This window comes from Oncorhynchus gorbuscha, linkage group LG18 (genome assembly GCF_021184085.1).
Source record: "Oncorhynchus gorbuscha isolate QuinsamMale2020 ecotype Even-year linkage group LG18, OgorEven_v1.0, whole genome shotgun sequence".
NCBI lineage: Eukaryota > Metazoa > Chordata > Actinopteri > Salmoniformes > Salmonidae > Oncorhynchus > Oncorhynchus gorbuscha.
This window is the reverse complement of record NC_060190.1, coordinates 49,272,318-49,300,160: the sequence shown is the minus strand read 5'-3', so window position 1 is coordinate 49,300,160 and position 27,843 is coordinate 49,272,318. Positions and strand designations below refer to the sequence as shown.

At 48.6% G+C, this 27,843-nt stretch overlaps 1 protein-coding gene across 3 annotated transcripts in view; it reads left to right on the top strand.

Annotated features, from left to right (window-relative positions):
- Window positions 1–27,843, top strand: part of LOC124004281 (rootletin-like) — a 44,926-nt gene that overhangs the window by 10,675 nt on the left and 6,408 nt on the right. For all 3 annotated transcript variants that reach the window (XM_046313068.1, XM_046313067.1, XM_046313066.1), the window contains exons 5-35: window positions 21–104; window positions 229–329; window positions 425–590; window positions 697–803; window positions 907–1,134; window positions 4,944–5,034; window positions 5,131–5,217; window positions 5,460–5,672; window positions 5,867–6,066; window positions 6,264–6,446; window positions 6,640–6,784; window positions 6,951–7,097; window positions 7,319–7,549; window positions 7,739–7,932; window positions 8,005–8,132; window positions 9,967–10,136; window positions 10,378–10,557; window positions 14,856–14,990; window positions 15,083–15,226; window positions 15,314–15,552; window positions 15,693–15,852; window positions 16,097–16,264; window positions 16,439–16,880; window positions 16,976–17,142; window positions 17,375–17,495; window positions 18,177–18,340; window positions 19,268–19,483; window positions 19,637–19,861; window positions 20,019–20,168; window positions 20,392–20,592; window positions 23,766–23,897. In XM_046313068.1, coding sequence (XP_046169024.1) covers window positions 21–104; window positions 229–329; window positions 425–590; window positions 697–803; window positions 907–1,134; window positions 4,944–5,034; window positions 5,131–5,217; window positions 5,460–5,672; window positions 5,867–6,066; window positions 6,264–6,446; window positions 6,640–6,784; window positions 6,951–7,097; window positions 7,319–7,549; window positions 7,739–7,932; window positions 8,005–8,132; window positions 9,967–10,136; window positions 10,378–10,557; window positions 14,856–14,990; window positions 15,083–15,226; window positions 15,314–15,552; window positions 15,693–15,852; window positions 16,097–16,264; window positions 16,439–16,880; window positions 16,976–17,142; window positions 17,375–17,495; window positions 18,177–18,340; window positions 19,268–19,483; window positions 19,637–19,861; window positions 20,019–20,168; window positions 20,392–20,592; window positions 23,766–23,897 — 5,319 coding nt within the window. The remainder of the gene's footprint in view (window positions 1–20; window positions 105–228; window positions 330–424; window positions 591–696; window positions 804–906; window positions 1,135–4,943; window positions 5,035–5,130; window positions 5,218–5,459; window positions 5,673–5,866; window positions 6,067–6,263; window positions 6,447–6,639; window positions 6,785–6,950; window positions 7,098–7,318; window positions 7,550–7,738; window positions 7,933–8,004; window positions 8,133–9,966; window positions 10,137–10,377; window positions 10,558–14,855; window positions 14,991–15,082; window positions 15,227–15,313; window positions 15,553–15,692; window positions 15,853–16,096; window positions 16,265–16,438; window positions 16,881–16,975; window positions 17,143–17,374; window positions 17,496–18,176; window positions 18,341–19,267; window positions 19,484–19,636; window positions 19,862–20,018; window positions 20,169–20,391; window positions 20,593–23,765; window positions 23,898–27,843) is intronic.

Below are 27,843 nucleotides of genomic sequence, written 5' to 3'. Positions count from 1 at the left end.
CACTGTGTCCTCCCCTCCAGGTCCTGCAGTACAAGAAGAGGTGTGGAGACCTGGAGCAGACTCTAGTGGAGAAGTCCTCGGAGCTGGAGCAGCACAGACTGAGTGTTCGTACTGCTCTACACCACTATGGAGACATTCTGAAACAACTAACCATGCCATTTAGTAACAACATTGAGTTAATCTACAATTCACATCTGATGCATAACTGTCATTCTTATTTCCCTTTAGGGTCGTTGTGATATGTCCAGCAACAGCCACCATCGAGACGAGGAGGATCCATGCGGCGACCTGGAAAATGCTCTCATCCGGTTGGAGGAGGAGCAGCAAAGGTTAGTGATTGGAATCTGCCTGGGCCAATCAGCAATGCAACTTATGACGTACAGAATTCAATGCAATTGATGCAATGCCGTGTTATGTTCCACAGGAGCAGCAGTCTGTCTGCAGTGAACGCCATGCTGAGAGAGCAGTTGGAGCAGGCAGGACTGGCCAATGAGGCACTCAGCCAGGACATACGCCGACTCACTGCTGATTGGTCCAAATCCAGGGAGGAGCTGGAGCAGAGGGAGTCTGATTGGAGGAGGGAGGAGGAAGTCTGTATTATAGTTTTTGTGGATGGCTGTTTTCAATTTTCATATTAGAAGCACTTCTCTTATTTCTGTCACGTGACATTGACATTTCACAATTTCTCTCACTTAGTCTTTCCACAGTTATTTCAGCAGTGAGCACAGTCGTCTGCTATCCGTGTGGCGACAGGTGGTGGGCTTCCGTAGACAGGTCTGTGAGCTGAAGAGCGCCACAGAGAGGTCCGAACAATTAACTCACAAAACACTGCATAAATGCACTACCATATATAGTTGCATGCTTGTGTCTTTGAATTCTTTCATATTTCCCCTTTTCCCCTGCCAGGGACCTGTCAGACATGCGTAACGAGCTGGCCCGGGCCTCCCACTCTGTCCAGTCATCCTGCTCCGGCCTGTCCTCCATGCTGCGCAGCCGGGAGGGAGGGGCGGCTCTGTCCCTGGAGCGGGAGGTGGCACTGCGGGGGCAGCTGGAACTGCAGCTCAGAGAACGGGTGGCTGAAATGATGAGCCTGCAGACCAGGACTGACGCTGAAAGGGCTGAGCTCAACGCCAGGTCAGAGAGAGAGAACTGAACACCAGGTCAGAGAGAGAGAACTGAACACCAGGTCAGAGAGAGAACTGAACACCAGGTCAGAGAGAGAGAGAGAACTGAACACCAGGTTAGAGAGAGAGAGAACTGAACACCAGGTCAGAGAGAGAGAACTGAACACCAGGTCAGAGAGAGAGAACTGAACACCAGGTCAGAGAGAGAGAGAGAACTGAACACCAGGTCAGAGAGAGAGAGAGAACTGAACACCAGGTCAGAGAGAGAGAACTGAACACCAGGTCAGAGAGAGAGAACTGAACACCAGGTCAGAGAGAGAACTGAACACCAGGTCAGAGAGAGAGAGAGAACTGAACACCAGGTCAGAGAGAGAGAGAACTGAATGCCAGGTCAGAGAGAGAGAGAACTGAATGCCAGGTCAGAGAGAGAGAGAACTGAACACCAGGTCAGAGAGAGAGAGAACTGAACACCAGGTCAGAGAGAGAGAACTGAACGCCTGGTCAGAGGGAGAGAACTGAACGCCAGGTCAGAGGGAGAGAACTGAACGCCAGGTCAGAGGGAGAGAACTGAACGCCAGGTCAGGGAGAGAGAACTGAACGCCTGGTCAGAGGGAGAGAACTGAACGCCAGGTCAGAGAGAGAGAACTGAACGCCAGGTCAGAGAGAGAGAACTGAACACCAGGTCAGAGAGAGAGAACTGAACACCAGGTCAGAGAGAGAGAACTGAACACCAGGTCAGAGAGAGAGAACTGAACACCAGGTCAGAGAGAGAGAACTGAACACCAGGTCAGAGAGAGAGAACTGAACACCAGGTCAGAGAGAGAGAACTGAACACCAGGTCAGAGAGAGAGAACTGAACACCAGGTCAGAGAGAGAGAACTGAACACCAGGTCAGAGAGAGAGAACTGAACACCAGGTCAGAGGGAGAGAACTGAACACCAGGTCAGGGAGAGAACTGAACACCAGGTCAGAGAGAGAGAACTGAACACCAGGTCAGAGAGAGAACTGAACACCAGGTCAGAGAGAGAACTGAACACCAGGTCAGGGAGAGAACTGAACACCAGGTCAGAGAGAGAGAACTGAACACCAGGTCAGAGAGAGAGAACTGAACACCAGGTCAGAGAGAGAACTGAACGCCAGGTCAGGGAGAGAACTGAACACCAGGTCAGGGAGAGAACTGAACACCAGGTCAGAGAGAGAGAACTGAACACCAGGTCAGAGAGAGAGAACTGAACGCAAGGTCAGAGAGAGAACTGAACACCAGGTCAGAGAGAGAGAACTGAACGCCAGGTCAGAGAGAGAGAACTGAACACCAGGTCAGAGAGAGAGAACTGAACGCCAGGTCAGAGAGAGAGAACTGAACGCCAGGTCAGGGAGAGAACTGAACACCAGGTCAGGGAGAGAACTGAACACCAGGTCAGAGAGAGAGAACTGAACGCCAGGTCAGAGAGAGAGAACTGAACACCAGGTCAGGGAGAGAACTGAACACCAGGTCAGAGAGAGAGAACTGAACGCCAGGTCAGAGGGAGAGAACTGAACGCCAGGTCAGGGAGAGAACTGAACACCAGGTCAGGGAGAGAACTGAACACCAGGTCAGAGAGAGAACTGAACACCAGGGGCCTCATTTATAAACGTTGCGTAGGCACAAAAGAAGGTCTATGCCACTGTCGAAGCAAATTTTGGATTTATAAAAACTAACTTGACCGGAGAATGTGCGGTCCTCCACGGACACTTACGTACATATGACCCATATGTACGGACATAAACTGGAGGAATTAGAAACTACGACTCTGATGGCAGAAGGATGAAACTCGAGAAACGCTTTAAAATTGATACCATTGTGTAAAATAAATCTAAATATTACCTCTCATGTATTATATATGAAGAGTTCCCTGGAGTGCACACAAAAAACAGACAAAAAACATGATTTAGGATAATAAATACAAACGGAGATTTCTGTTTTTGCAAAAGAACCCCTAAAATATGTTGTACAGTTTAATCGGGAATCATATTTAATTGGATCTGTAATTATTAAACAATACTTGCATGTTATGAAATGTATTCTCATGAATATTAAGGTGAACAGTTGGACAAATTACATTTAACTGATGCTGTTTACGATGCCTCAGTCGGGCAGATACCAGTATACAGTTTCATATATTATTATCACATGTTCGTTGCACAGAACTGTCAGCGTGGTAATGGCCTTGTCATTGTCAGTTACAATCAGGGTAATTACCACACCTGAAGGTGTTACGCAGCTGGGTGGCTTTGACAATCAAATGGTTGGATATAAAAAGGCATGCAATGACACCGCGTAATGACGCACAACGGCTGCTTTGGCTCTGATGGAAGACTTAGCTGTTCCTGTCCCACTTCAACTCCTTGGCAACCTCCTTAATAGCATCGATGGTGTCTCTCTGCGTTTGCCGGACTGCATCTGTGAGGACACGGCCGCTGGAGGGTTGTGACACACACGGTGCAGTGGAGTCGCCGGGGCTGGGCGCACTCAGCTCCTGCTCAGCTGCAGCACCACTGCCCCGGTAGAACACTCAGCTCCTGCTCAGCTGCAGCACCACTGCCCCGGTAGAACACTCAGCTCCTGCTCAGCTGCAGCACCACTGCCCCTGTGGAGTACTCAGCTCCTGCTCAGCTGCAGCACCACTGCCCCGGTAGAACACTCAGCTACTGCAGTGGAGTCGCCGGGGCTGGGCGCACTCAGCTCCTGCTCAGCTGCAGCACCACTGCCCCGGTAGAACACTCAGCTCCTGCTCAGCTGCAGCACCACTGCCCCGGTAGAACACTCAGCTCCTGCTCAGCTGCAGCACCACTGCCCCGGTAGAACACTCAGCTCCTGCTCAGCTGCAGCACCACTGCCCCGGTGGAACACTCAGCTCCTGCTCAGCTGCAGCACCACTGCCCCGGTAGAACACTCAGCTCCTGCTCAGCTGCAGCACCACTGCCCCGGTAGAACACTCAGCTCCTGCTCAGCTGCAGCACCACTGCCCCGGTAGAACACGCAGACACTAAAAACAATAGAAAATGTCACAATTGTGTGTGTAAATACATTTTTAAACACAACTTGAATGCATTTGGTTTACTCTTTTCAAAGTAGGGAATACTAATGCCTGGATCATCCGGTGCATCTGTCCCCCTCCACCTCCGTCCCTACTCAACTCAGGAGGGATTCCCCTATAATACCGGCAAGTCGTTCGTTTCCCCCGCCCTTGGCACAAACACTTTGTCTGTGTACGGCTGCACATTTCGGGCCTTTCTGTCGGGATTTGCCGTCATCGTCGGCAAATCCCGATGAAAATTAAGTAGGGGTGTTTTGCTGACTATTTATAGGCAACTATAGGCGTTAAAAGGGTGGAACAAGACGCTCGCTCACGTGCACCCAATTTCGAGTTGATTGTGATTCATAAAAGGAAACCGACATGGGACATGTGTGCGCACTGTGTTATCAATCAGAATATTTTTGAGCCTAAGAAATGTTTGCGTTTCGTCCGTACGCCACCTTTTGACGTGAATCCTCCTCACAGTTGTATAAATGAGGCCCCTGGTCAGAGAGAGAACTGAACACTGCTCAGTCACTGGCTGCGTCCCAAATGGCACCCTACATAGTACAATAGTTTTGAGCAGAGCCCTATGGGATTCAGACACTGTCGGTCTGTCTGTCTGTGTCTTTGTGTTTAGTAAGTGGCAGCCTGATCTGCCTGGTGGAGGTAGACAAATCAGGAGTGTAACGTGCATCGTAGAGATTCCATGGTATGCTAAGTGCTAAGCATATTAAAAAGTGATCTGTGTGTTTATGGTCAGGCTGTCAGATGCAGTGCGAGAGGTGGAGAGGCTGAAGAGCCAGAGTGAGGAGAAAGACAGGGACGTGGCCTCACTGACCAGGAGACTGGAGGTGAGAGACTGGCCTGTGTGAACCCAGCAGAGATACTTCCTGTAACCATTAGCCATCATACACCTCCCTTCTCACTATGGTTCTATCCTCCTGCAGGAGCAGAGTGGCAACGATGAGACAGACATGCAGGTGATGAGGGCTCATACTGAAACACTACTGGACACACTGAGAGACATTGCCCAGGTACAGCCATCACACACACACACACACACACACACACACACACACACACACACACACACACACACACACACACACACACACACACACACACACACACACACACACACACACACACACACACACACACACACACACACACACACACACACACACACACACACACACACACACACACACACACACCACATCAAACAAACAAAGGGAAACTTTGACCAAAACCCTTTATTGAATCCTCTTCCCAGACTGTCCTGTCCGATGGGGACTCGTCATCAGAAGCAGACCAGGAGAACACTGGGGCTCCTCTATTGGCTCTTCTCCGTGGCTCCTCCCCTCACCGCTCCTCATCACCATGGGGATCCACCTCTCCCAGGCGTTACTCCTCGTTGGCCACCGTCCCAGAGGCCAGCCTGTCAGCTCTGCGGTCTGCTGTCAACAGCAGACATCTCCAGCTGCAGGTACCCTGTCCCTCTGCTGCAGTTGGACACATTAACACAACTTCTACTATCTATATGGGTTCACTATATTTATTCTCTGGGATTGGAAATTGAGGTTGCTTTATTCCAATGTTACATTGTCTAACGTTCCTCTGTATCACTTTCAGTGTTCAGTGTCCCACTCTCTCATCTGCCTCTGTCTCTCTGGTCCACAGGAGGTCCGAGGGCGTCTCTCCTCTGCCCAGTCATCAGTACAATTGCTGCGCAGGCAGCTAGCAGAGGTGGAAGCAGCCAAGCGGGAGGCGGAACAGCGCAGTCAGACCCTGCATGGAGAGAGGGATGGAGTTCAGAGAGAGAAGGACACCACACAGAGAGAGAGAGACCGTCTGAAACAAGACAGGGACACACTGGCTAGGTACAACCAGGAGGGATCAGGCAGACTTCTAACACAACTTGGGTGATGGAAAACCCTTTAGGACCAGGAAGTGTCTGCCCTCAGTGCCCTAGTTAAAGAACACTTACTCTATGTATATTAATGGTTACATTTCAGTCGATATTTCTAATGTTTCCATTGTCCTGTTGTGTTCTGTGTCTTGGTCTCTATCCTGTCAGTGAGAAGGTGGCTGTGGAGAAGGCAGCCCAGGCAGCTCTGATCAAGGCCCAGATTCTGCAGATGGACTGTGAGAAGCTGCAGCAGGCCGTGACGTCGGCCCAGAGAGAGAGGGATCACGAGAGAGAGGAGAAGGTGGACGCGCTGCAGGAGAGAGACCGGGCCAAGGCAGAGACCGACAGAGTGTGAGTGAGAATGTGTGAAAATAAAGGTGGAAGGGAGAGAGTGATGGGGGGAGAAAGAAGTGAATGATGAAATTATGAGAAAGGAGGAGACGAGGGAAGTAAATGATGAGAATTAGAAGGAGGATATTGCAAGTATACTGTATACAACTGTATTCCTATCCTTGTCCTCTGTCCCTGGTACCTGTCCCCACAGTCAGAAGCAGTGGGAGCAGAGTGAGAGCCGGGCGTCTGTCCAGAGAGGGGAGCTGTCTACAGTAAGAGAGACTCACCACCAGGCAGAGGTGGAGAGGCAGCTGCTGGAAGGAGAGAAGACCCAGCTCACTGAGGCGTTGGCCCGGGTATGACACACACTGATACGGATACGGATGTCACTATAACTATCTGGCTCCTCTTGTGTTTGCTTGTCATATTTTTGGTCCCTTTAACTTCCTCTCTGTTCTATGTTGAAAGGTTACCTATCCTCTGTGTTACATATCCTTGTATGTTTTGTCCCCGGTCCCCCAGGCTGAGAGCAGCAATGCAGAGCTCTCTCTGCTGGTCAACAAGCTTCACTCTGAGGAGGCTGCCCTCCGAGACTCTCTGGCCAAGATGGGCAGCATGAATGAGGGCCTGGCCCAAGACAAGTCTGACCTCAACTCCATCATCAGCCAGGTGGGACCAACACCGTGACCAACATTTGACTGACACTTGTGGTGGATGTCATATAGAACTGATGCAAGAGTGACCATGTCATCAAATCAAATCAAAGCATTGCCCTTGCTAATATGTTTTCTGTAAGCCATGGTATCATGGTATCAGGATTGCTTTTAGTTTTAAATGTAAGCCTTGCACACCCGTCCTGACTCTCATATTTGTCCATGTTTCTCTCTCAGCTTGAAGAGGAGAAGGCCTACCTGCAGGCCCAGAAACATGAAGCGGAGCAGGAGAAGATGACCATCAGAGATGAGCTCGTCCGATTGGAACAGGACAGGCTAGAGTTGGACTCCGCCCGCCTCGCCCTCCACCAGTCCTTGCAGGATTCTGAGCTGAGCAGGGTGGGGATGGAGGCGGAGCTTCAGAGCCTCAGGGCCGATAGAGTGAAGCTGCAGGACAAAGTCACTCAGGTAAATGATGAGTGTCCTCTCCACTCTGAATGGGAATGTGGCAAGAAAGAGCTTCTGTCACTCTGGACTAATCACTAATTAACAGTGCATGAAAATCACTGGGTTCTGAAACCTCATTGTTCCAGTGAACATTTGTCTGTAAATGTGTACAGTTTTACTGCATGTACCTGTGTATCTCTCTGCTGACAGCTGTGTGGTGAGGTGAGCTCTCTGGGGGCAGAATTGGGCATGGCCCGCGGTGAGGAACAGAGACAGGGCGTTGCTCTGGAGGAAGTAGGGCGGGGCCGGGCGGAGCTGGTCAGGGAGAGGGCGGGGCTGGTGGTCCAGCTGACTGCATCGGAGAGAGAGAACGCTACACTAACAGAGGAGTTGGCCGCATTCAGGTGAGAGATGTGTGTATTTCTGTGTGTGTGTTCACGAATTGGTCCCTAATATTAGTGTCCATGCCCCTGCAGGTCAGAGCGGGAGGCCTTGGAGACCAGCCTGTTTGAGGTGCAGCAGCAGCTGGTTCAGATAGAGTTTCGCAGAGAGCAGCTAGAAGCAGAGAACCAGAGCCTGCGGCTACTCAGGGAGACCACCACCGGTGAGAGACCGAGAGAGACAGAGGAGGATGAGAAATAAATGACCATGTGGAGGGAAATGAAATAAATGAGTGAGAAGAGGAGAATAGGTAGGAGAGAGAGAAAGTCTGTGAGAGTAAGAAAGGAAGAGGGGAGGATGGATATGTTGGAATGGAAGAAAATGATTAAGGAACATTGAGGGAGAGGAATTAGAAACCTGTGTTTAAACCCCTTACACTCGTGGAAATTGGGCTATATTGATATGGCCAAATTGAAATGGTTCTAACAGAACTATAAAAAGCATATTTATGACCAGAGTAGCAATTGAAAGAAAAGACTTTGGAGATTATGGGGAAAGGACACAACAGTTCACCTGACACAAGACTGAATCCAGACATTACACTGTTGCTTTTACGTGCATTTTACATTTACTGGACATATTACAGCATTTGTTAATAACGAAATCTGAAAATACATTCAGTAACATAATAGGAATATGCATTGACATTTTGGAATAGGTGCAAAATAAGAAAAAACGCAATCCCAAAATGTTCCATCATACTGTAAATCCCAATCTGGGTCAGTTGGGCATGATTTGAAAGCTTATTCTATTGCCAACATGGCTAACTAAGTTATAAAATATGGCTAGGCTTTCAGAAGGCACTTCAGACCAAAATATTGTAATTTTGGTGCGCATAGAAATGGAGTCATGAGTGCTTTCAAGTGCTTGTTCTGTGGCAAATTTTCGACACAATACGACAAACAGGCTTATTCTGTTCAGGACAACCCGGGGTATAGCACATGTTCAGGACAACCCGGGGTATAGCACATGTTCAGGACAACCCGGGGTATAGCACATGTTCAGGACAACCCGGGGTATAGCACATGTTCATGACAACCCGGGGTATAGCACATGTTCAGGACAACCCGGGGTATAGCACATGTTCAGGACAACCCGGGGTATAGCACATGTTCAGGACAACCCGGGGTATAGCGCATGTTCAGGACAACCCGGGGTATAGCGCATGTTCAGGACAACCCGGGGTATAGCACATGTTCAGGACAACCAGGGGTATAGCACATGTTCAGGACAACCCGGGGTATAGCACATGTTCAGGACAACCCGGGGTATAGCACATGTTCAGGACAACCCGGGGTATAGCGCATGTTCAGGACAACCCGGGGTATAGCACATGTTCAGGACAACCCGGGGTATAGCACATGTTCAGGACAACCCGGGGTATGGCACATGTTCAGGACAACCCGGGGTATAGCACATGTTCAGGACAACCCGGGGTATAGCACATGTTCAGGACAACCCGGGGTATAGCACATGTTCAGGACAACCCGGGGTATAGCACATGTTCAGGACAACCCGGGGTATAGCACATGTTCAGGACAACCCGGGGTATAGCACATGTTCAGGACAACCCGGGGTATAGCACATGTTCAGGACAACCCGGGGTATGGCACATGTTCATGACAACCCGGGGTATAGCACATGTTCAGGACAACCCAGGGTATAGCACATGTTCAGGACAACCCGGGGTATAGCACATGTTCAGGACAACCCGGGGTATAGCGCATGTTCAGGACAACCCGGGGTATAGCACATGTTCAGGACAACCCGGGGTATAGCACATGTTCAGGACAACCCGGGGTATAGCACATGTTCAGGACAACCCGGGGTATAGCACATGTTCAGGACAACCCGGGGTATAGCACATGTTCAGTGGAGAGGGTTACAGCTCTTATTTAAAAACTGTTGCTGCGTTTAATGGTGCATCTGTTGTATGACTGAGTCTGTATGAACACAGGTGTGAAACTGGTCATCATGTCTGATATTGTCCTGTGTAGCGGAGCTGAGGCGTGTGCGCGCGGATGGGGAGAATGGGCTGGCGCAGTGTGAGAGGGAGAGAGAGGCTTTGAGCCAGGCCCTGACTACCACCCAGCAGCAGTCCCAGCAGGCCCTCCACACCGCCATCACTGACCACCAGGAGGAGGCAGAGAGACTGACCGCTGAAAAGGTGAGGAGGGCTCAGGCTGGATTGTGTCTGTCTGTCTAGGCCTGTTTGGAGAAGTGTTTGTGCTAGCAGTAAGAGTACTATTTGGATGGTTTTACTGTAAAAAAATGTGTTCTTGCTTTTTCTTGCTTTGCCCAAGGTGTCTCACTGTAGGTCTTGATTCTACTCAGTTGTTCATGTTCTTTATTTGGGCTGGTTTAACCCATGCAATGAACATGAACAACTGAGTGTGTTTGTTCTCCAGGAGGCCCTGCGTCGCAGTTTGGAGTTTGAACAGGAGGGGGCACTGCGACAGGTCAGACAGGAGGCAGAAGAGCAGCTCCTCAGAGCCGAGAGAGACCGGGAGGACCTGAAAGATGAAGTGAGGAGTCTGCAGCACGACCGAGACCAGAGTCTGCTACAGGCAGAGACAGAGAAACAACAGGTCAGGCACATCTGAGAGTCCATACAAACACAATGCGGGCTCTATTTTCAGCTGGCGCTAAGGTCTGAGGGTCAAGTGTCATCTAAAACCTGTGCACTGGCATTTTCCAGCCCTAACGCCAGGTTTGGCAATTAACCTGTCTTAAATCAGCCCGCTTGCACTGAGGTGGGAGGGATGGCAATATTTGAGGTGTGTCCTTAAAAACAAGCGCAGAAGTAACCATTTTCTGCAGCGCTAATGGTAAGATGTAAGACCCACAGCCTATCCAGCCACAACGCACAGTGCCCATGGAAGAGACGTGCATTTTGTGCCAGTGAATCTTGTATTTATGCGGAACAAAAATATTAACGTAACATGTAAGGTGTTGGTCCATGTTTCATGAGCTGAACTAAAAAAATCCCAGAAGTGTTCCCTACACACACCCACAAAGCATATTTCTCCCAAATGTGGTGGCTAGAGTTGTTTACATCCCTGTTAGTGAGCATTTCTCCTTTGCCAAGATTATCCAGCCACCTTACAACTGTGGTATATAAAGAAGCTGATTAAACAGCATGATCATTACACTGGACATACCTTGTGCTGGGAACAATAAATGGCCACTCTAAAATGTGCAGTTTTGTCACACAACACAATGCCACAGATGTCTCATGTTTTGAGGGAGTGTGCAATTGGCATGCTGACTGCAGCAATGTCCACCAGAGCTGTTACCAGATAACATCATTTTTATACCATAAGCCGCCTCCAACATCGTTTTAGAGAGTTTGGCAGTGCGTCCATCTGGCCTCACAGCCACAGACCACGTGTAACCGCGCCAGCCCAGGACCTCCACATCCAGCTTAACCTGTGGGATCGTCTGAGACCAGCCACCCGGAAAGCTGATGAAACTGTTGGTTTGCACAATCATTTCTGCACAAACTGTCAGAAACCATCTCAAAAAGCGCAACTGCGTGCTCGTCATCCTCACCAGGGTCTTGACCCGACTGCAGTTAAGCGTCAAAGCGTCGTAACCGAGTTCAGTGGGCAAATGTTCACCTTCAATGGCCACTGGCATGCTGGGGACGTGTGCTCTTCACAGATGAATCCCGGTTTAAACTGTACCGGGCAGATGGCAGACAGCGTGTATGGCATCGTGTGGGTGCGTTGCTGATGTCAACGTTGAGAACAGAGTGTCCCATGCTGGCGATGGGGATATGGTATCGGCCGGCATAAGCTATGGACAACAAACACAATTGCATTTTATCCGATGGCAATTTGAATGCACAGAGATACTGTGAGAAGATCCTGAGGCCCATTGTCATGCCATTCATCCGCCGCCATCACCTCATGTTTCAGCATGATAATGCACGGCACCATGTCGCAAGGATCTGTACACAATTCCTGGAAGCTGAAAATGTCCCAGTTCTTCCATGGCCTGCATCCTCACCAGACATGTCACCCATTGAGCAGGTTTGGGATGCTCTGGATCGACCTGTACGACAGCGTGTTCCAGTTCCCGCCAATATCCAGCACCTTTGCACAGCCATTGAAGAGGGGAGGGACAACATTCCACAGGCCACAATCAACAGCCTGATCAACTGTATGCGAAGGAGAGGTGTCGCGCTGCATGAGGCAAATGGTGGTAACAACAGATATTGACTGGATTTCTGATTCACGTCCCTACCTTTTTTTAACGGTATCTGTGACCAACCGATGCATAATGTATCTGTATGTATCTATAAGTCGTGAAATTCACAGATTAGGGCTTAATGAATTCATTTCAATTGATTGATTGATTTCCTAATATGAACTGTAAAATCTTATAAATTGTTGCATGTTGCGTTTTTAATAGTTTTGTTCAGTGTAGAAACAAAAAAAAACGATTGGTTTCCATCCCGTTTAAATGGATTAAAAACCAAGCATTGCCTACCTTCCCCTTAATCAAGGCTGGTTTAGAGGCATCACATAGGTGCATATTTTTGTCCTAGTCATTAACCAACTATATAAATAAATACATTAGGTTTTAAATGGTCTACTGAAATGTTCTGAAATATTGTATTAAAATATGCAAATTAAGCAATAACTCATTAAATATGCACATATTTGCAAATCCATTTTTCTGGACACTGGATTAAGTGTATCCTAAATATTTTGGTTTCATTTTGTTAAGACCCTCCAGGACAGGACTGACTCAGAGCAGATGGTGGACACATGTTTTTTTCATATTTCTAGCTGTAAAATACTAAAGCCATGTTTATAAAATGCATTTTTGGCAAATGTATTATCGAGAGATGATTTATTTTTTACAACATATCAACAATTCCCTCTGGGCAAGTCTCGAGAATATGTCTAAGTATTACCACACACAATTTGGTGAAAGCAGATGCTACTGAAGCTGAGGAAATGTAGTTGTCATGTGGGAAGAGTCTGACTTTCAGTAAATGGCAGTTAAAGGCAAGTACACTGAATTTAGACTGCCAAACGCCAAACACCTTTTTAGATCCAATCACCATCTCTTTAAACTAAGTTACTATATATATGTATTCCAATTTGTTACATTCTCTATGAAAAGGGCTTTTAACTTAAGTGTAGTTAAAAATAGTGAGTTTTGAAATTATGGATGTATGACCATTATAAAGTGGATCAAATTCATGAAACTTTAATGGTAAGATAAATAAAAGAAAATACACATTTTCATCAAGATTTTGATCGTTTTATGTGTTTAAATACTAACATTAGTGAGCCAAAATACCTACAAATCTCAAAATGTATAGGTATTTGCAAAAATGTCATTTCAGCCTGTAGTGCCGGCCTTAAATCATCTATTCGTCAGTGTCTTGATTTGAAAATATACAGTACTGCACATCCTTAAACATACACACATGTGCCTACCTGCATACTTAATTTTGCTTGTTCAAGTATCCATCCCCATCTTCAGAGAGCGCCTCTCATCCAGTTACCAAAGCAGGGAAGGGGTGATGCGTAGAGACATGTAGGCTAGTCTAAGCTCGTTGATGACAGACACAGGGTATTAAGCAAACACTGAATGTTTTTTTACTGCTATTAGCCTACACGTTACTGTAGCGTATGCTATTTAATGAACTGTAGTACATCGATACACAATGGACCAGGACGAAAATAATCCGAGCCCCCAGCAAATACCATCAGTCACCTACAGAACTTGAGACAAGCACATGCAGTATTAAGCCATGGAATGTGTTGATTAAAACCTCTAAAAGTCTAAGCCGTTGGGCAATGCTAAAATATGTAATTGTTTTAAGATGGTCAGACCATGGATAATTTAGCTATTTGATTTGGAATTTTATGACCTTTTAGGTATCAACAATTATATTTAAAAAATGATTTAATAAAATATTGAATTTGGCCTTTACTACTATAGCCCATAGAAACACATTGAATAACGCATTCATAAATGGTCCAAAGAGACAGTAAAAACATATCATAATGAATAAGGCTTTGAAGTGTCTATCCTATATCTAGGAGATTTAAGAAAGCTCAGGAATATATATATTTTTTGGGACACATATTTAACCCCCTATTTTTGTTGGAACAAACTACCTCCATACATCCATTCATTTGCCTTTGTGGGGGTTGTAAAGCAAAACGGAGAACACTATCGTGAGAGTCTCATTAGTTTGTATGCCAAATTGTGTTGTCAGACATAGGAGGATGTTGTGGCTTGAGAAGTAACCTAGAGATTTTGTTTCTTTGCATCGGCTACATCTCTAGATTTTTAAAATGATGTTACTTAGATTGACGCACGGCTGCACCAATCAGACTCTTAGGGATTTTAACCAGAGAATGGCCAAACCCTTATTTTATTTGACCGTTATTTAACTAGGCAAGTCAGTTAAGAACAAATTCTTTTTTTCAATGATGGCCTAGGAACAGTGGGTTAACTGCCTAGTTCAGAGGCAGAACGATAGATTTTTACCTTGTCAGCTCGGGGATTAGATCTTGCAACCTTTCGGTTACTAGTCCAATGCTCTAACCACTAGTCTACCTGCCGCCCCTACCTGCTGCTAAGCCCTTCTCACACCTACAACTTGTGTATTAATCAAAACCTAGCCATTTCGAGCCACCTGCAGCTATTGCACTCTTAATTCCGTCTGTGAAAATAACAAAAATATTTCTTGCACCCCTGGACCTATAGCACTACTGCCAGTGCTGAGATTTAACATCGCGTTACATTCGTCTGTAATGAAGTGCAGAGCAAATGTGGATAAGAGATGACTACTCTCATGAGGTTGTGATCCATATCCCCACTTCTAGAGGCCCTTTCTATTTTCTCTCTCTCTCAGATGTTGTCCCAGAAGGAGGCAGAGAAGGCAGTGCTGTCTGAGAGAGTGTCCATCCTGCAGGCAGAGCTGGGTACTGCAGCCCTGGAGCTGGACAGACTGGCCAGAGAGGCAGCACATTACAAAGACCAGGAGAGGGTAATTATAGACCGTTTTAGGACTCTGTTCCCATTCTGTACTACCGTGAACTTTTTTTAAAGACATTAAAGTTTCCCTGACTTTGTCGGCAGGCCACAGTGGGAGCTCTGACCAGTGAGTTACTGGAGCTTCGCTCTCAGCTGGAGGAGGCTGGCAGTGTTCATGAGCGGGAGCTGCACCGGTTGCAGGAGAACAGCTCTGACCTGCAGACACACACTGATGCTGCCCTCAAAGAGGTAAGAGGCGGTTAGAGTCAGGGATGGAGCCGGTGACCATTTCTGGTTCAACATTTCTTCACCACTCTCCCTAACTTCCTCTTCCAGCTGGAGGAGTGCAGAGCTTCTCTCTCAGCCAGTGAGGAGAGCCGAGACCAGGTGAGGCGGGACATGCTGGAGATGGACAGGCGCCTCAACCAAACCCGTGACACCGGGGAAGGGTACAGAAGGGATGGGGTAGAGCTACGGCGCACCCTCACTGATGTCACCAAGGAGAGAGACACTCTCAGCCTATCAAATACTCAGCTGAGGGAGACTCTGAGAAGTGCAGAGACTGAGAGAATCAGGTAGTACTTAGCTGCATACCTCTGACCCTGATTGTCACCTTTCAAATGTTAATTTACTAGTATCACTCTCTGTTAGGTAGTAAAAATTAAACACAGAAGGCATCAACTGTATACTAAAGGACAAAATATGTGTGTGTCAGTGTGAAGCGTCAGTGTGAGGAGAAGGAGCAGCGGCTGGCTGTTCTGGAGGAGAGCCTGTCATCTGCACAGAGAGAGGTGACGGAGCTCCGCAGCTGTCTGAGAGAGGTGGAGAGGTCACGGCTGGAGGCCCGGAGAGAGCTGCAGGAGCTACGCAGACAGGTCAGTCACACATACCCTCACATCTCTGAAACACTTTTGTTTATTCTGTTATACTTATTGGTTTACCTTACCTGCTGTAGAGAACTCAAATTTCACTAGGGCATTGAGTTCTTGCTATCCACTGGATCTTACCAGGCCTTGGCTTGGCTTAGACATATTGCAGGCTTAGACATATTGCAGGCTTAGACATATTGCAGGCTTAGACATATTCTAGAAATTGTCCTCCGTTCGATCACTGCATCAGGTGAAAGTACTGGATGGAGAGAAGGAACAGAAAGGGAGGGAGGTGGCTGAGTTGCAGACACGTCTCTCCCTGGAGGAGCAGAGAGAGGAGGAGAGAGGGCGGGAGATCTTCTCTCTCAAACAGAAGCTGGCCGAGGCTGACACAGCCAGGACTTCCTTCAAGAAAGAGGTGAGGAGGGAGGGAGAGGTGCGGTTGGAGTAGAGTGAGAGGTTAGATTGTATTTATGCTTGTTTAAACATAAAACTTAATCAACTGTCGTCTACACATCTCTCTCTACTGTACTTCTTTTCCCGTCTCTATCTTTCCCCCTCCTCCTCTTCCCTCCCTCCCTCCTCCCTCCAGCTGTCCATCTTCCAGAGGCGTCTGACAGAGTCAGAGTCAGGCTGGCGGGGATGCGAGAGGGAGCTGACGGCCCAGCTTCAGGATGCCCGGGGCTGTGAGAAGAAGCTCCAGGATGAGGCCAGGAACCTGTCCCTGCGGGCCCAGACAGCCCTGGACTCCCTCACTCAATCCAGCCTGCAGCTCAGCGAGGCCCAGGGCCGCCTGGCTGCCACCGAGGTAGAGCTGGCCCGGGCCGAGGCCGGACGCAGGGAACTAGAGTTCCGCCTGGGCAGCTTGCAGTCGGCACTGACCCGTACGCTGGGTATTGGGGCAGGGGGCCGGAGAAGTGCCAGTGGGGGCAGGGGCAGGAGCCCCAGAGGGAGCCCCCCAGCAGCATCCTACAGCAGCATTACACGTCCCCGCAGCCTCTCGCCTCTACGCTGCTCACTTTCACCCCCAAAAGGTGAGGATAACATGCTCACATATCACAAAACATGTCAGTGTGAAAGTGGGACATAAATTGTGAGGAGTTATACTGTATATAATCTTTTCTTCCAGATTTTGGAGGCTCGACCCCTGACAACACGTTGGGCTGCTCAAGGCCTATCTCCCCAGAGCAGGGTGACACCCCCCTCCCCATGCCCCTGCCTGAGCTGGACCCTGAGACGCTGCGCTGCGGCCTCAGAGACTTCCTCCAGGAGCTCCGAGAAGCTCAGAGAGACCGGGTACTACAGCCACACTACATGGGCAGAGCAGTACACATATTTTGATTGTATACACATTCTCCTATTCTAACAGATTGAAGTCCCTTTTCACTCTTTACTTTTAGATGAATTATCTCAACATTGTGCTGTAAACATTTCTGCAGCACTGATATGTGACTGTAGGAAATGCAAAAAGTCTGTCAGATTGTCTGAAGGCATGTTGTTGAAATGTGTTCCTGGTGTTGGTTTTCAGGACGAGGCTCGCTGCCAGTTGGGGGCGCTACAGAGAGAGTTGGAGGAGGTGACAGGGGAGAGAGACTCTGCCCAGAACCGCCTCTCTCAGCTACACAACACACTGCAGGAGTGCCAGGAGGGTGAGACACACACACAAGTTGCACGCAAACCATAAGAAGGCCAAGAGAATCATTTACACAGTGATGTCATTGACAGACATACAAAGACCCGGGGAGAGCACACGTTAGGAACACGTTAGGAGCACGTTAGGAGCACGTTAGGAGCACGTTAGGAGCACGTTAGGAGCACGTTAGAAACACGTTAGGAGCACGTTATGAGCACTTATGGAACACGTTAGGAGCACGTTAGGAGCACGTTAGGAACACGTTAGGAGCACGTTAGGAACACGTTAGGAGCACGTTAGGAACCCATTAGGAACACTTTAGGAGCACGTTAGCAACACGTTAGGAACACGTTAGGAGCACGTTAGGAGCACGTTAGGAGCACGTTACGAACACTTTAAGAGCACGTTAGGAACACTTTAGGAGCACGTTAGGAACACTTTAGGAGCACGTCAGAGCACGTTAGGAACACGTTAGGAGCACGTTAGGAGCACGTTAGGAACACGTTAGGAACACGGTAGGAGCACGTTAGGAGCACGTTAGGAACACGTTAGGAACACGTTAGGAACACGGTAGGAGCACGTTAGGAGCACGTTAGGAACACGTTAGGAACACGGTAGGAGCACGTTAGGAGCACGTTAGCGTAAAGACCTTGTCTGTGAATGCTCCAGTGTTGTGACTGTCTGTGCTTCCGTCCAGGTAAGCGTGGTGTTGACGGGCGTCTGAGCTCCACCCAGGCCATGCTCCAGCAGCAGGAGGAGACGGCAAGGAGGGGAGAGAGGGAGAGGAGAACCCTCACTGACAGAGTCAAGGAACTGGAGAGAGCCCTGCAGACTGTCGAGACAGAGAAAAAACACACACAGGTAGACATACACGCACACAAACACATACTTCCTGTACAATATCTTCCCTGACAAGGATTCTAGTGTCTGCTAACACAGTGCTGACCACTGACCTGCCAACACTGCCATATGGTGACCCTGCAGGAAGCACTAGGTGGAAGCAGAAAAGTGTCATAACAACAGATGCCACAGAATACTGAGTCATTAAACAAAACTCCATGTCATATTTCTGGGCAAAGCAGAATGTGCAGTCCTCTAAGTCCAACCCTCACACCACCCTAGAAAACACTCCCCATAGCCGACAACAGAGGGAGCATGGGGAAAGAGGGAGAGAGAAAGGGACTGGCTGAGTGAGAAGGAAATAGAGAGATTGAGAGGGTTAGTGGGATAAAGTGCAATGGAAAAGACGAACCAAGGGAAAGGAGGGTAGGTATTTATGATTATAGAGATTATAGTTAGGAGCCACAGAATCAAATAGTAGGTAATTTAATAGACTGTATTCCTGGGAAAAGACGATTTATGGGAAAAGATGATTCCTGGGAAAAGATTATTTATGTTGCTGGAAAGAGAGGGGAGGAAGTTCGGGAGCAGGGGGAGGTTCAGCATTTCGGGGAGTTGAGAGAAGAAAGAAGGGATGTGGCCATCTGTGGATCAACTGTCTATCTGGCCTGGCCTCTGAGAGTGTGTTTGTGGAGTGTCTCTGTTTTCCCCTCGTGTCTAGTTCTATATCTCTCTACAGAGCAGCCATTCTGCTGCCAGACTGGGTCACCATGACATACTGTAACTGTATGGACTGGCTGGCTGGCTTTGACATGTGACCTTGATGTGACTGCCAGTCTGCCAGTTTCATCTCTTTTAGCTCTCTCCTTCTCTTTCAGTCACTCTCTACCTCTGTCTCCCTTTCTCTCACCTCACTCTCCCCTCCCCTCCTCCCCTCCCTCCCTGTAGGACCAGTTGAGTAAGCAGCGTGCGGGCGAGGTGCGTCTGGAGGCTGAGCGGAGGCGTCTGCGGGAGGCCCTGGAGGTTGCCGAGGCCCGGGGGACCAGGGTGGAGCTGGGGAGACGCAGCCTGGAAGGGGAGCTGCAGAGACTCAAACTGAGCCTGGGGGACAGGGAGGCCGAGAACCAGGCCACCCAGGAGCGCCATGATGCACTAGTCAAACAGGTAGCACACTGAATGAAAACTCAATCAATCTACTATAGAGGAACAAGTACACCCCCATTTATGTCATGCTGAGATTTAACCAGATTTCAACAGAAACACACCAAGACACACTGACTTAAACCACTCACACACTCAGTTGTGCATCTGTCCTAGGTGGCGGAGGGGGAGAGCTGTGTGGCATCGCTCCAGAGAGAGGTGGACAGGCTGAGCCAGGCTTTGTCTAAAGCCCAGGAGGGAGAGGTCTGTCTCAGAGAGAAGAACCAGAGCCTTTCCCAGAGCCTCCAGGAGGCCACCGTTGCCCACAGCACCACCCAGGGACGCCTTGTCGCACTGCAGAAGACCCTGGGGCTGGCCGAGCAGGACCGCAGGCATCTACAGGTAGGTGGAGGAGGAATCATTGATAGGACAGTGGGCTGAAATTCAAGTGTTTGTTTTTGTCAAGGTTCATCCCTGTAATTTAAATAGGATTAGAGCAAATTGTAATGAATAGTCTAGATTGAACCCATGAAATTGAATGTAGTGTTGCTGTTTTCAGGAGCGAGTGGATGGAGCGCGGGCGTCCCTGACGGACGGGAAGAGAGGCATGACGGCCCTCACTGAGCGCGTCCAGAGCCTACAGACTGAGCTGACTCAGAGCGACCTGAGACGAGGAGAGCTGGAGGCAGAGCTGGCTCACACACAGGAGGTGAGAGGGAGGGAGAGAAAGAACGAGAATGAAAGAGAGAGACTTTTACTCATACATAATAATTTCCTCAACACTAACCTTATACACACACACACACAGGAGGAGAGCGGTAAGCGGGGGCATGTGAAGAATTTACATGAAAAACCATGTAACGAAAAAGAGCGGGAGACATAGGCCTGTATCTCATCTGAATAGCTGTTCCCTCACCCTGTCTCTCCTTCAGGCCCTGCGTCAGCGGTCTGCCAGTCTGACAGAAGCCCAGCGCAGTGCCCAGTCTGCCCAGACAGAGAGGGTGTCTGCAGAGGAAAGGCTGCGCGGGCTGCAGAGGGCCGTGGCCGTGCTGGAGACAGAGAAGAAGGATGCAGAGAGACAGGCCGTCCGCCTGGAGAAGGACAAAAACGCACTGAGAAATACACTGGACAAGGTGAGACAGGAGTGAGAGAAATATGAACCACACACAGAACATTAGAAATATCAAATCAATATCAAATCAAATTTTATTTTTCACAAGCGCCGAATAGAACAGGTGTAGACCTTACCGTGAAATGCTTACTTACAAGGCCGTAACAACAATGCAGTTCCAGAAATAGAGTTAAGAAAATATTTACTAGATAAACTAAAGTAAAAAATACAATTTGGGCGACTGAGTCTTTGACCATTTTTTGGGCCTTCCTCTGACACCGACTAGTATATAGGGCCTGGATGGCAGGAAGCTTGGCCCAAGTGATGTACTGGGCCATTCACACTACTCTCTGTAACGCCTTACGGTCTGATGCCGCGCAGTTGCCATACCAGGCAGTGATGCAACCGGTCAGGATGCTGAGGGGGAAACGGTGGTGTTGTGCCCTCTTCACGACTGTCTTGGTGTGTTTGGACCATGATAGTTTGTTGATGATGTAGACACCAAGGAACTTTAAACTCTTGGCCCGTTCCACTACAGCCCGATTGATGTTGTTGTCCACAATCAGCTCCTTTGCCTTGCTCACATTGAGGGAGAGGTTGTTGACCTGGCACCACACTGCCATGTTTCTAACCTCCTCCCTATAGGCTATCTCATCGTTGTCGTTGATCAACCCTACCACTGTTGTTTCGTCAGCAAACGTAGTGATGATGTTGGAGTCGTGCTTGGCCACGCAGTTGTGGGTGAACAGGGAATACAGGAGGGGACTAAGCATGCATCTCATAGGAGCTCCCATTGTTAAGGATCAGCGTAGCAGATGTGTTTGTGCCTTCCCTTACCATCATCAGGAAGTCCAGGATCAGTGTAGCAGATGTGTTTGTGCCTACCCTTACCACCATCAGGAAGTCCAGGATCAGTGTAGCAGATGTGTTTGTGCCTACCCTTACCATCATCAGGAAGTCCAGGATCAGCGTAGCAGATGTGTTTGTGCCTACCCTTGCCATCATCAGGAAGTCCAGGATCAGTGTAGCAGATGTGTTTGTGCCTACCCTTACCATCATCAGGAAGTCCAGGATCAGCGTAGCAGATGTGTTTGTGCCTACCCTTACCACCATCAGGAAGTCCAGGATCAGCGTAGCAGATGTGTTTGTGCCTACCCTTACCACCATCAGGAAGTCCAGGATCAGCGTAGCAGATGTGTTTGTGCCTACCCTTACCACCATCAGGAAGTCCAGGATCAGCGTAGCAGATGTGTTTGTGCCTACCCTTACCACCATCAGGAAGTCCAGGATCAGCGTAGCAGATGTGTTTGTGCCTACCCTTACCACCATCAGGAAGTCCAGGATCAGCGTAGCAGATGTGTTTGTGCCTACTCTTACCACCATCAGGAAGTCCAGGATCCAGTTGCAGATGGAGGTGTTTAGTCCCAGAGTCCTAAGCTCAGTGATGAGCTTTGTGGGCACTATGGTGTTGAACGCTGAGCTGTAGTCAACAGCATTCTCACATAGGTGTTCCTTTTGTCCAGGTGGGAAAGGGCAGTGTGGAGTGCAGTTGAGATTGCGTCATCTGTGGATCTGTTTAGGCGGTAGGCGAATTGGAGTGGGTCAAGGGTTTCCAGGATGATGGTGTTAATGTTTTTATTTCATTTTATTAATCAAACCTTTATTTAACTAGGCAAGTCCGTTAAGAACAAATTCTTATTTACAATGACAGCCTAGGAACAGTGGGTTAACTGCCTTGTTCAGGGGCAGAATGACAGATTTTTTTAGCTTGTCAGCTCGGGATTTTATCTTTCGGTTACTGGCCCAACACTCTAACCACTAGGCTACCTGCTGTCGTGAGCCATGACCAGCCTTTCAAAGCACTTCGTGGCTACCAACTTGAGTGCTACGGGGTGGTAGTCATTTTACCTTCACTTTCTTTGGCACATGGACTATGGTGGGCTGCTTGACACGTAGGTATTACAGACTCGTGCAGGGAGAGGTTGAAAATGTCAGTGAAGACACTTGCCAGTTGGTCCGTGCCTGCTCTGAGTACAGCTGGTGCTCTCATGCATGCTTCAGTGTTGCTTGCCTCGAAGCAAGCATAAAATAAATTTAGCTCGTCTGGTAGACTCACGTCACTGGACTGCTCACGGCTGGGTTTCCCTTTGTAGTCCTTAATGCCATTGGATGAATCCTGGAACATATTCCAGTCTGTGCTAGCAAAACAGTCCTGTAGCATCCTCATCATCTCACCACTTCCGTATTGAGCGAGTCACTGGTACTTACTGCTTTAATTTTTGCTTGTAAGCAGGAATCAGGAGAATATAATTATGGACAGATTTGCCAAATGGAGGGAGAGGGAGAGCTTTGTATGCGCCTCTGTGTGAGGCGTAAAGCGCCGCTTCTGGATGAGAATTTTCTTGTTGAGTGCGGTCCTAGTGCCAGCATCGGTTTGTGATGGTAACTATACCGCTAAGAATAATATGGATGAGAACACTCTCGGTAGTTAGTGTGGTCTACAGTTTATCATGGGGTACTCTACCTCAGGCGAGCAATACCTTGAGACTTCGTGCACCAGCTGTTATTGACAAATAGATACACACCCCCCCCCTTGTCTTACCAGACGTATATATGCTCTGTCCTGCCCGACGCATGGAAAACCCAGCCAGCTCTATATTATCCGTGTCGTCGTTCAGCCACGACTCGGTGAAACATAAAATATTACAGTTTTTAATGTCCGGTTGCTAGGATAGTCTTGAACGTAGGTCATCCAGTTTTTTCCAGTGATTTCACGTTGGCCAATAGGACGGATGGTAGTGGGTAAACACCCACTCGCCGACGAATTCTCACAAGGCACTACGACCTTTGCCCCCAGTATCTCCGTCTTTTTTTCATGTAAATTGCATGGATTTGGACCTGGTCTCGGGGGAGCAATATATCCTTTGCGTCGGACTGCGTCTAGTTTGAGGTGAGTAATCTCTTCTGATGTCCAGAGGCTATTTTCGTTCATAAGAGATGGTAGCAGCAACATTATGTGCAAAATAAGTTACAAACAATGCGAAAAATAACTAACTAAATAGCACAGGTGGTTAGGAGCCCGTAAAACGGCAGCCATCCCCGCCGGCGCCACTGGGGATGGCTGCTGTTTTGACCCCAATATCTACTGTTGAAGGAAATTGAGGTGATTCTGATTATGTATGACTGTTTCTCCAGGTGGAGCGTCAGAAGCTAAAGACGGAGGAGGGCAGCATGCGTCTGTCTGCAGAGAAAGGTCGTCTGGATCGCTCCCTCACCACCGCAGAGCAGGAACTGCAGGACGCACAGAGACAGATAGCACTGTTACAGGTAGGCAGGAGGCACAGAGACAGATAGCACTGTTACAGGTAGGCAGGAGGCACAGAGACAGATAGCACTGTTACAGGTAGGCAGGAGGCACAGCGACAGATAGCACTGTTACAGGTAGGCAGGAGGCACAGAGACAGATAGCACTGTTACAGGTAGGCAGGAGGCACAGAGACAGATAGCACTGCTACAGGTAGGCAGGAGACACAGAGACAGATAGCACTGTTACAGGTAGGCAGGAGACACAGAGACTGAGCACTGTTACAGGTAGGCAGGAGACACAGAGACAGAGCACTGCTACAGGTAGGCAGGAGACACAGAGACAGATAGCACTGTTACAGGTAGGCAGGAGACACAGAGACAGAGCACTGCTACAGGTAGGCAGGAGACACAGAGACAGATAGCACTGTTACAGGTAGGCAGGAGACACAGATACAGATAGCACTGTTACAGGTAGGCAGGAGACACAGAGACAGATAGCACTGTTACAGGTAGGCAGGAGACACAGAGACAGATAGCAATGCTACAGGTAGGCAGGAGGCACAGAGACAGATAGCACTGCTACAGGTAGGCAGGAGGCACAGAGACTGAGCACTGCTACAGGTAGGCAGGAGGCACAGAGACTGAGCACTGCTACAGGTAGGCAGGAGGCACAGAGACAGAGCACTGCTACAGGTAGGCAGGAGGCACAGAGACAGAGCACTGCTACAGGTAGGCAGGAGGCACAGAGACAGAGCACTGCTACAGGTAGGTCGGAGACACAGAGAGACATAGCACTGTTATTGGTAGACAGAGAGATACAGAGAGGTATAGCACTGCTACAGGTTAGACAGAGAGGCATAGCAAAGTTACAGGTAGACAGAGAGATACAGAGAGACATAGCACTGCTACAGGTTGACAGAGAGATGCAGAGAGACATAGCACTGCTACAGGTTGACAGAGAGATGCAGAGAGACATAGCACTGCTACAGGTAGACAGGGAGATGCAGAGAGACATAGCACTGCTACAGGTAGACAGAGAGATGCAGAGAGACATAGCACTGACACAGGGTAGACAGAGAGATGCAGAGAGACATAGCACTGATACAGGTAGACAGGGAGATGCAGAGAGACATAGCACTGCTACAGGGTAGACAGAGGGATGCAGAGAGACATAGCACTGATACAGGTAGACAGAGGGATGCAGAGAGACATAGCACTGATACAGGTAGACAGGAAGATACAGAGAGACAGAGCACTGATACAGGTAGACAGAGGGATGCAGAGAGACATAGCACTGATACAGGGTAGACAGAGGGATGCAGAGAGACATAGCACTGATACAGGTAGACAGAGAGACATAGCACTGCTACAGGTAGACAGAGAGGCATAGCACTGCTACAGGTAGACAGAGAGATAAAGAGAGACAGCACTGCTACAGGTAGACAGAGAGATAAAGAGAGACAGCACTGCTACAGGTAGACAGAGAGATAAAGAGAGACAGCACTGCTACAGCTGGACAGAGAGATAAAGAGAGACAGCACTGCTACAGGTAGACAGAGAGATAAAGAGAGACAGCACTGCTACAGATAGACATAGAGATAAAGAGAGACAGCACTGCTACAGGTAGACAGAGAGATAAAGAGAGACAGCACTGCTACAGCTGGACAGAGAGATAAAGAGAGACAGCACTGCTACAGGTAGACAGAGAGATACAGAGAGACAGAGCACTGCTACAGGGTAGACAGAGAGATGCAGAGAGACATAGCACTGCTACAGGTTGACAGAGAGATGCAGAGAGACATAGCACTGATACAGGTAGACAGGGAGGTGCAGAGAGACAGAGCACTGATACAGGGTAGACAGAGGGATGCAGAGAGACATAGCACTGATACAGGGTAGACAGAGGGATGCAGAGAGATATAGCACTGATACAGGGTAGACAGAGGGATACAGAGAGACATAGCACTGCTACAGGTAGACAGAGGGATGCAGAGAGACATAGCACTGCTACAGGTAGACAGAGAGATACAGAGAGACATAGCACTGATACAGGGTAGACAGAGGGATGCAGAGAGACATAGCACTGATACAGGTAGACAGAGAGACATAGCACTGCTACAGGTAGGTAGAGGGATACAGAGAGACATAGCACTGCTACAGGTAGACAGAGGGATGCAGAGAGACATAGCACTGATACAGGGTAGACAGAGGGATGCAGAGAGACATAGCACTGATACAGGTAGACAGAGAGACATAGCACTGCTACAGGTAGACAGAGAGGCATAGCACTGCTACAGGTAGACAGAGAGATAAAGAGAGACAGCACTGCTACAGGTAGACAGAGAGATAAAGAGAGACAGCACTGCTACAGCTGGACAGAGAGATAAAGAGAGACAGCACTGCTACAGGTAGACAGAGAGATAAAGAGAGACAGCACTGCTACAGGTAGACAGAGAGATAAAGAGAGACAGCACTGCTACAGCTGGACAGAGAGTTAAAGAGAGAATGCACTGCTACAGGTAGACAGAGAGATAAAGAGAGACAGCGCTGCTACAGGTAGACATAGAGATAAAGAGAGACAGCACTGCTACAGGTAGACAGAGAGATAAAGAGAGACAGCACTGCTACAGGTAGACAGAGAGATAACAGAGAGTTAAAGAGAGACAGCACTGCAGAGAGATACAGCTGGACAGAGAGAGATAAAGAGAGAATGCACTGCTACAGGTAGACAGAGAGATAAAGAGAGACAGCACTGCTACAGGTAGACAGAGAGATAAAGAGAGACAGCACTGCTACAGGTAGACAGAGAGATAAAGAGAGACAGCACTGCTACAGCTGGACAGAGAGATAAAGAGAGACAGCACTGCTACAGGTAGACAGAGAGATAAAGAGAGACAGCACTGCTACAGCTGGACAGAGAGATAAAGAGAGACAGCACTGCTACAGGTAGACAGAGAGATAAAGAGAGACAGAGCACTGCTACAGGTAGACAGAGAGATGCAGAGAGACATAGCACTGATACAGGTAGACAGAGGGATGCAGAGAGACAGAGAACTGCTACAGGTAGACAGAGAGATGCAGAGAGACATAGCACTGATACAGGTAGACAGAGAGACATAGCACTGCTACAGGTAGACAGAGAGACATAGCACTGCTACAGGTAGAAAGAGCGATAAAGAGAGACAGCACTGCTACAGGTAGACAGAGAGATAAAGAGAGACAGCACTGCTACAGGTGGACAGGGAGATACAGAGAGGCATAGCACTGCTACAGGTAGACAGAGAGACATAGCACTGCTACAGGTAGACAGAGAGATGCAGAGAGACATAGCACTGCTACAGGTAGACAGAGAGATGCAGAGAGACATAGCACTGATACAGGTAGACAGAGGGATGCAGAGAGACATAGCACTGCTACAGGGTAGACGGAGAGATACAGAGAGACATAGCACTGCTACAGGTAGACAGCGAGACATAGCACTGATACAGGTAGATAGAGAGATACAGAGAGACATAGCACTGCTACAGGTAGATAGCGAGACATAGCACTGCTACGGGTAGACAGAGAGACATAGCACTGCTACAGGTAGATAGAGAGATACAGAGAGACATAGCACTGCTACGGGTAGACAGAGAGACATAGCACTGCTACAGCTGGACAGAGAGATGCTTAGACACATAGCACTGCTACAGCTGGACAGAGAGATGCTTAGACACATAGCACTGCTACAGCTGGACAGAGAGATGCTTAGACACATAGCACTGCTACAGCTGGACAGAGAGATGCTTAGACACATAGCACTGTTACAGCTGGACAGAGAGATGCTTAGACACATAGCACTGCTACAGCTGGACAGAGAGATGCTTAGAGACATAGCACTGATACATGTAGGCAGAGAGATACAGGCATTGGAGAAACACTGAGACCCCCTAACCTACAGAAGGTGGGACCAACCCCAACTGTTAAG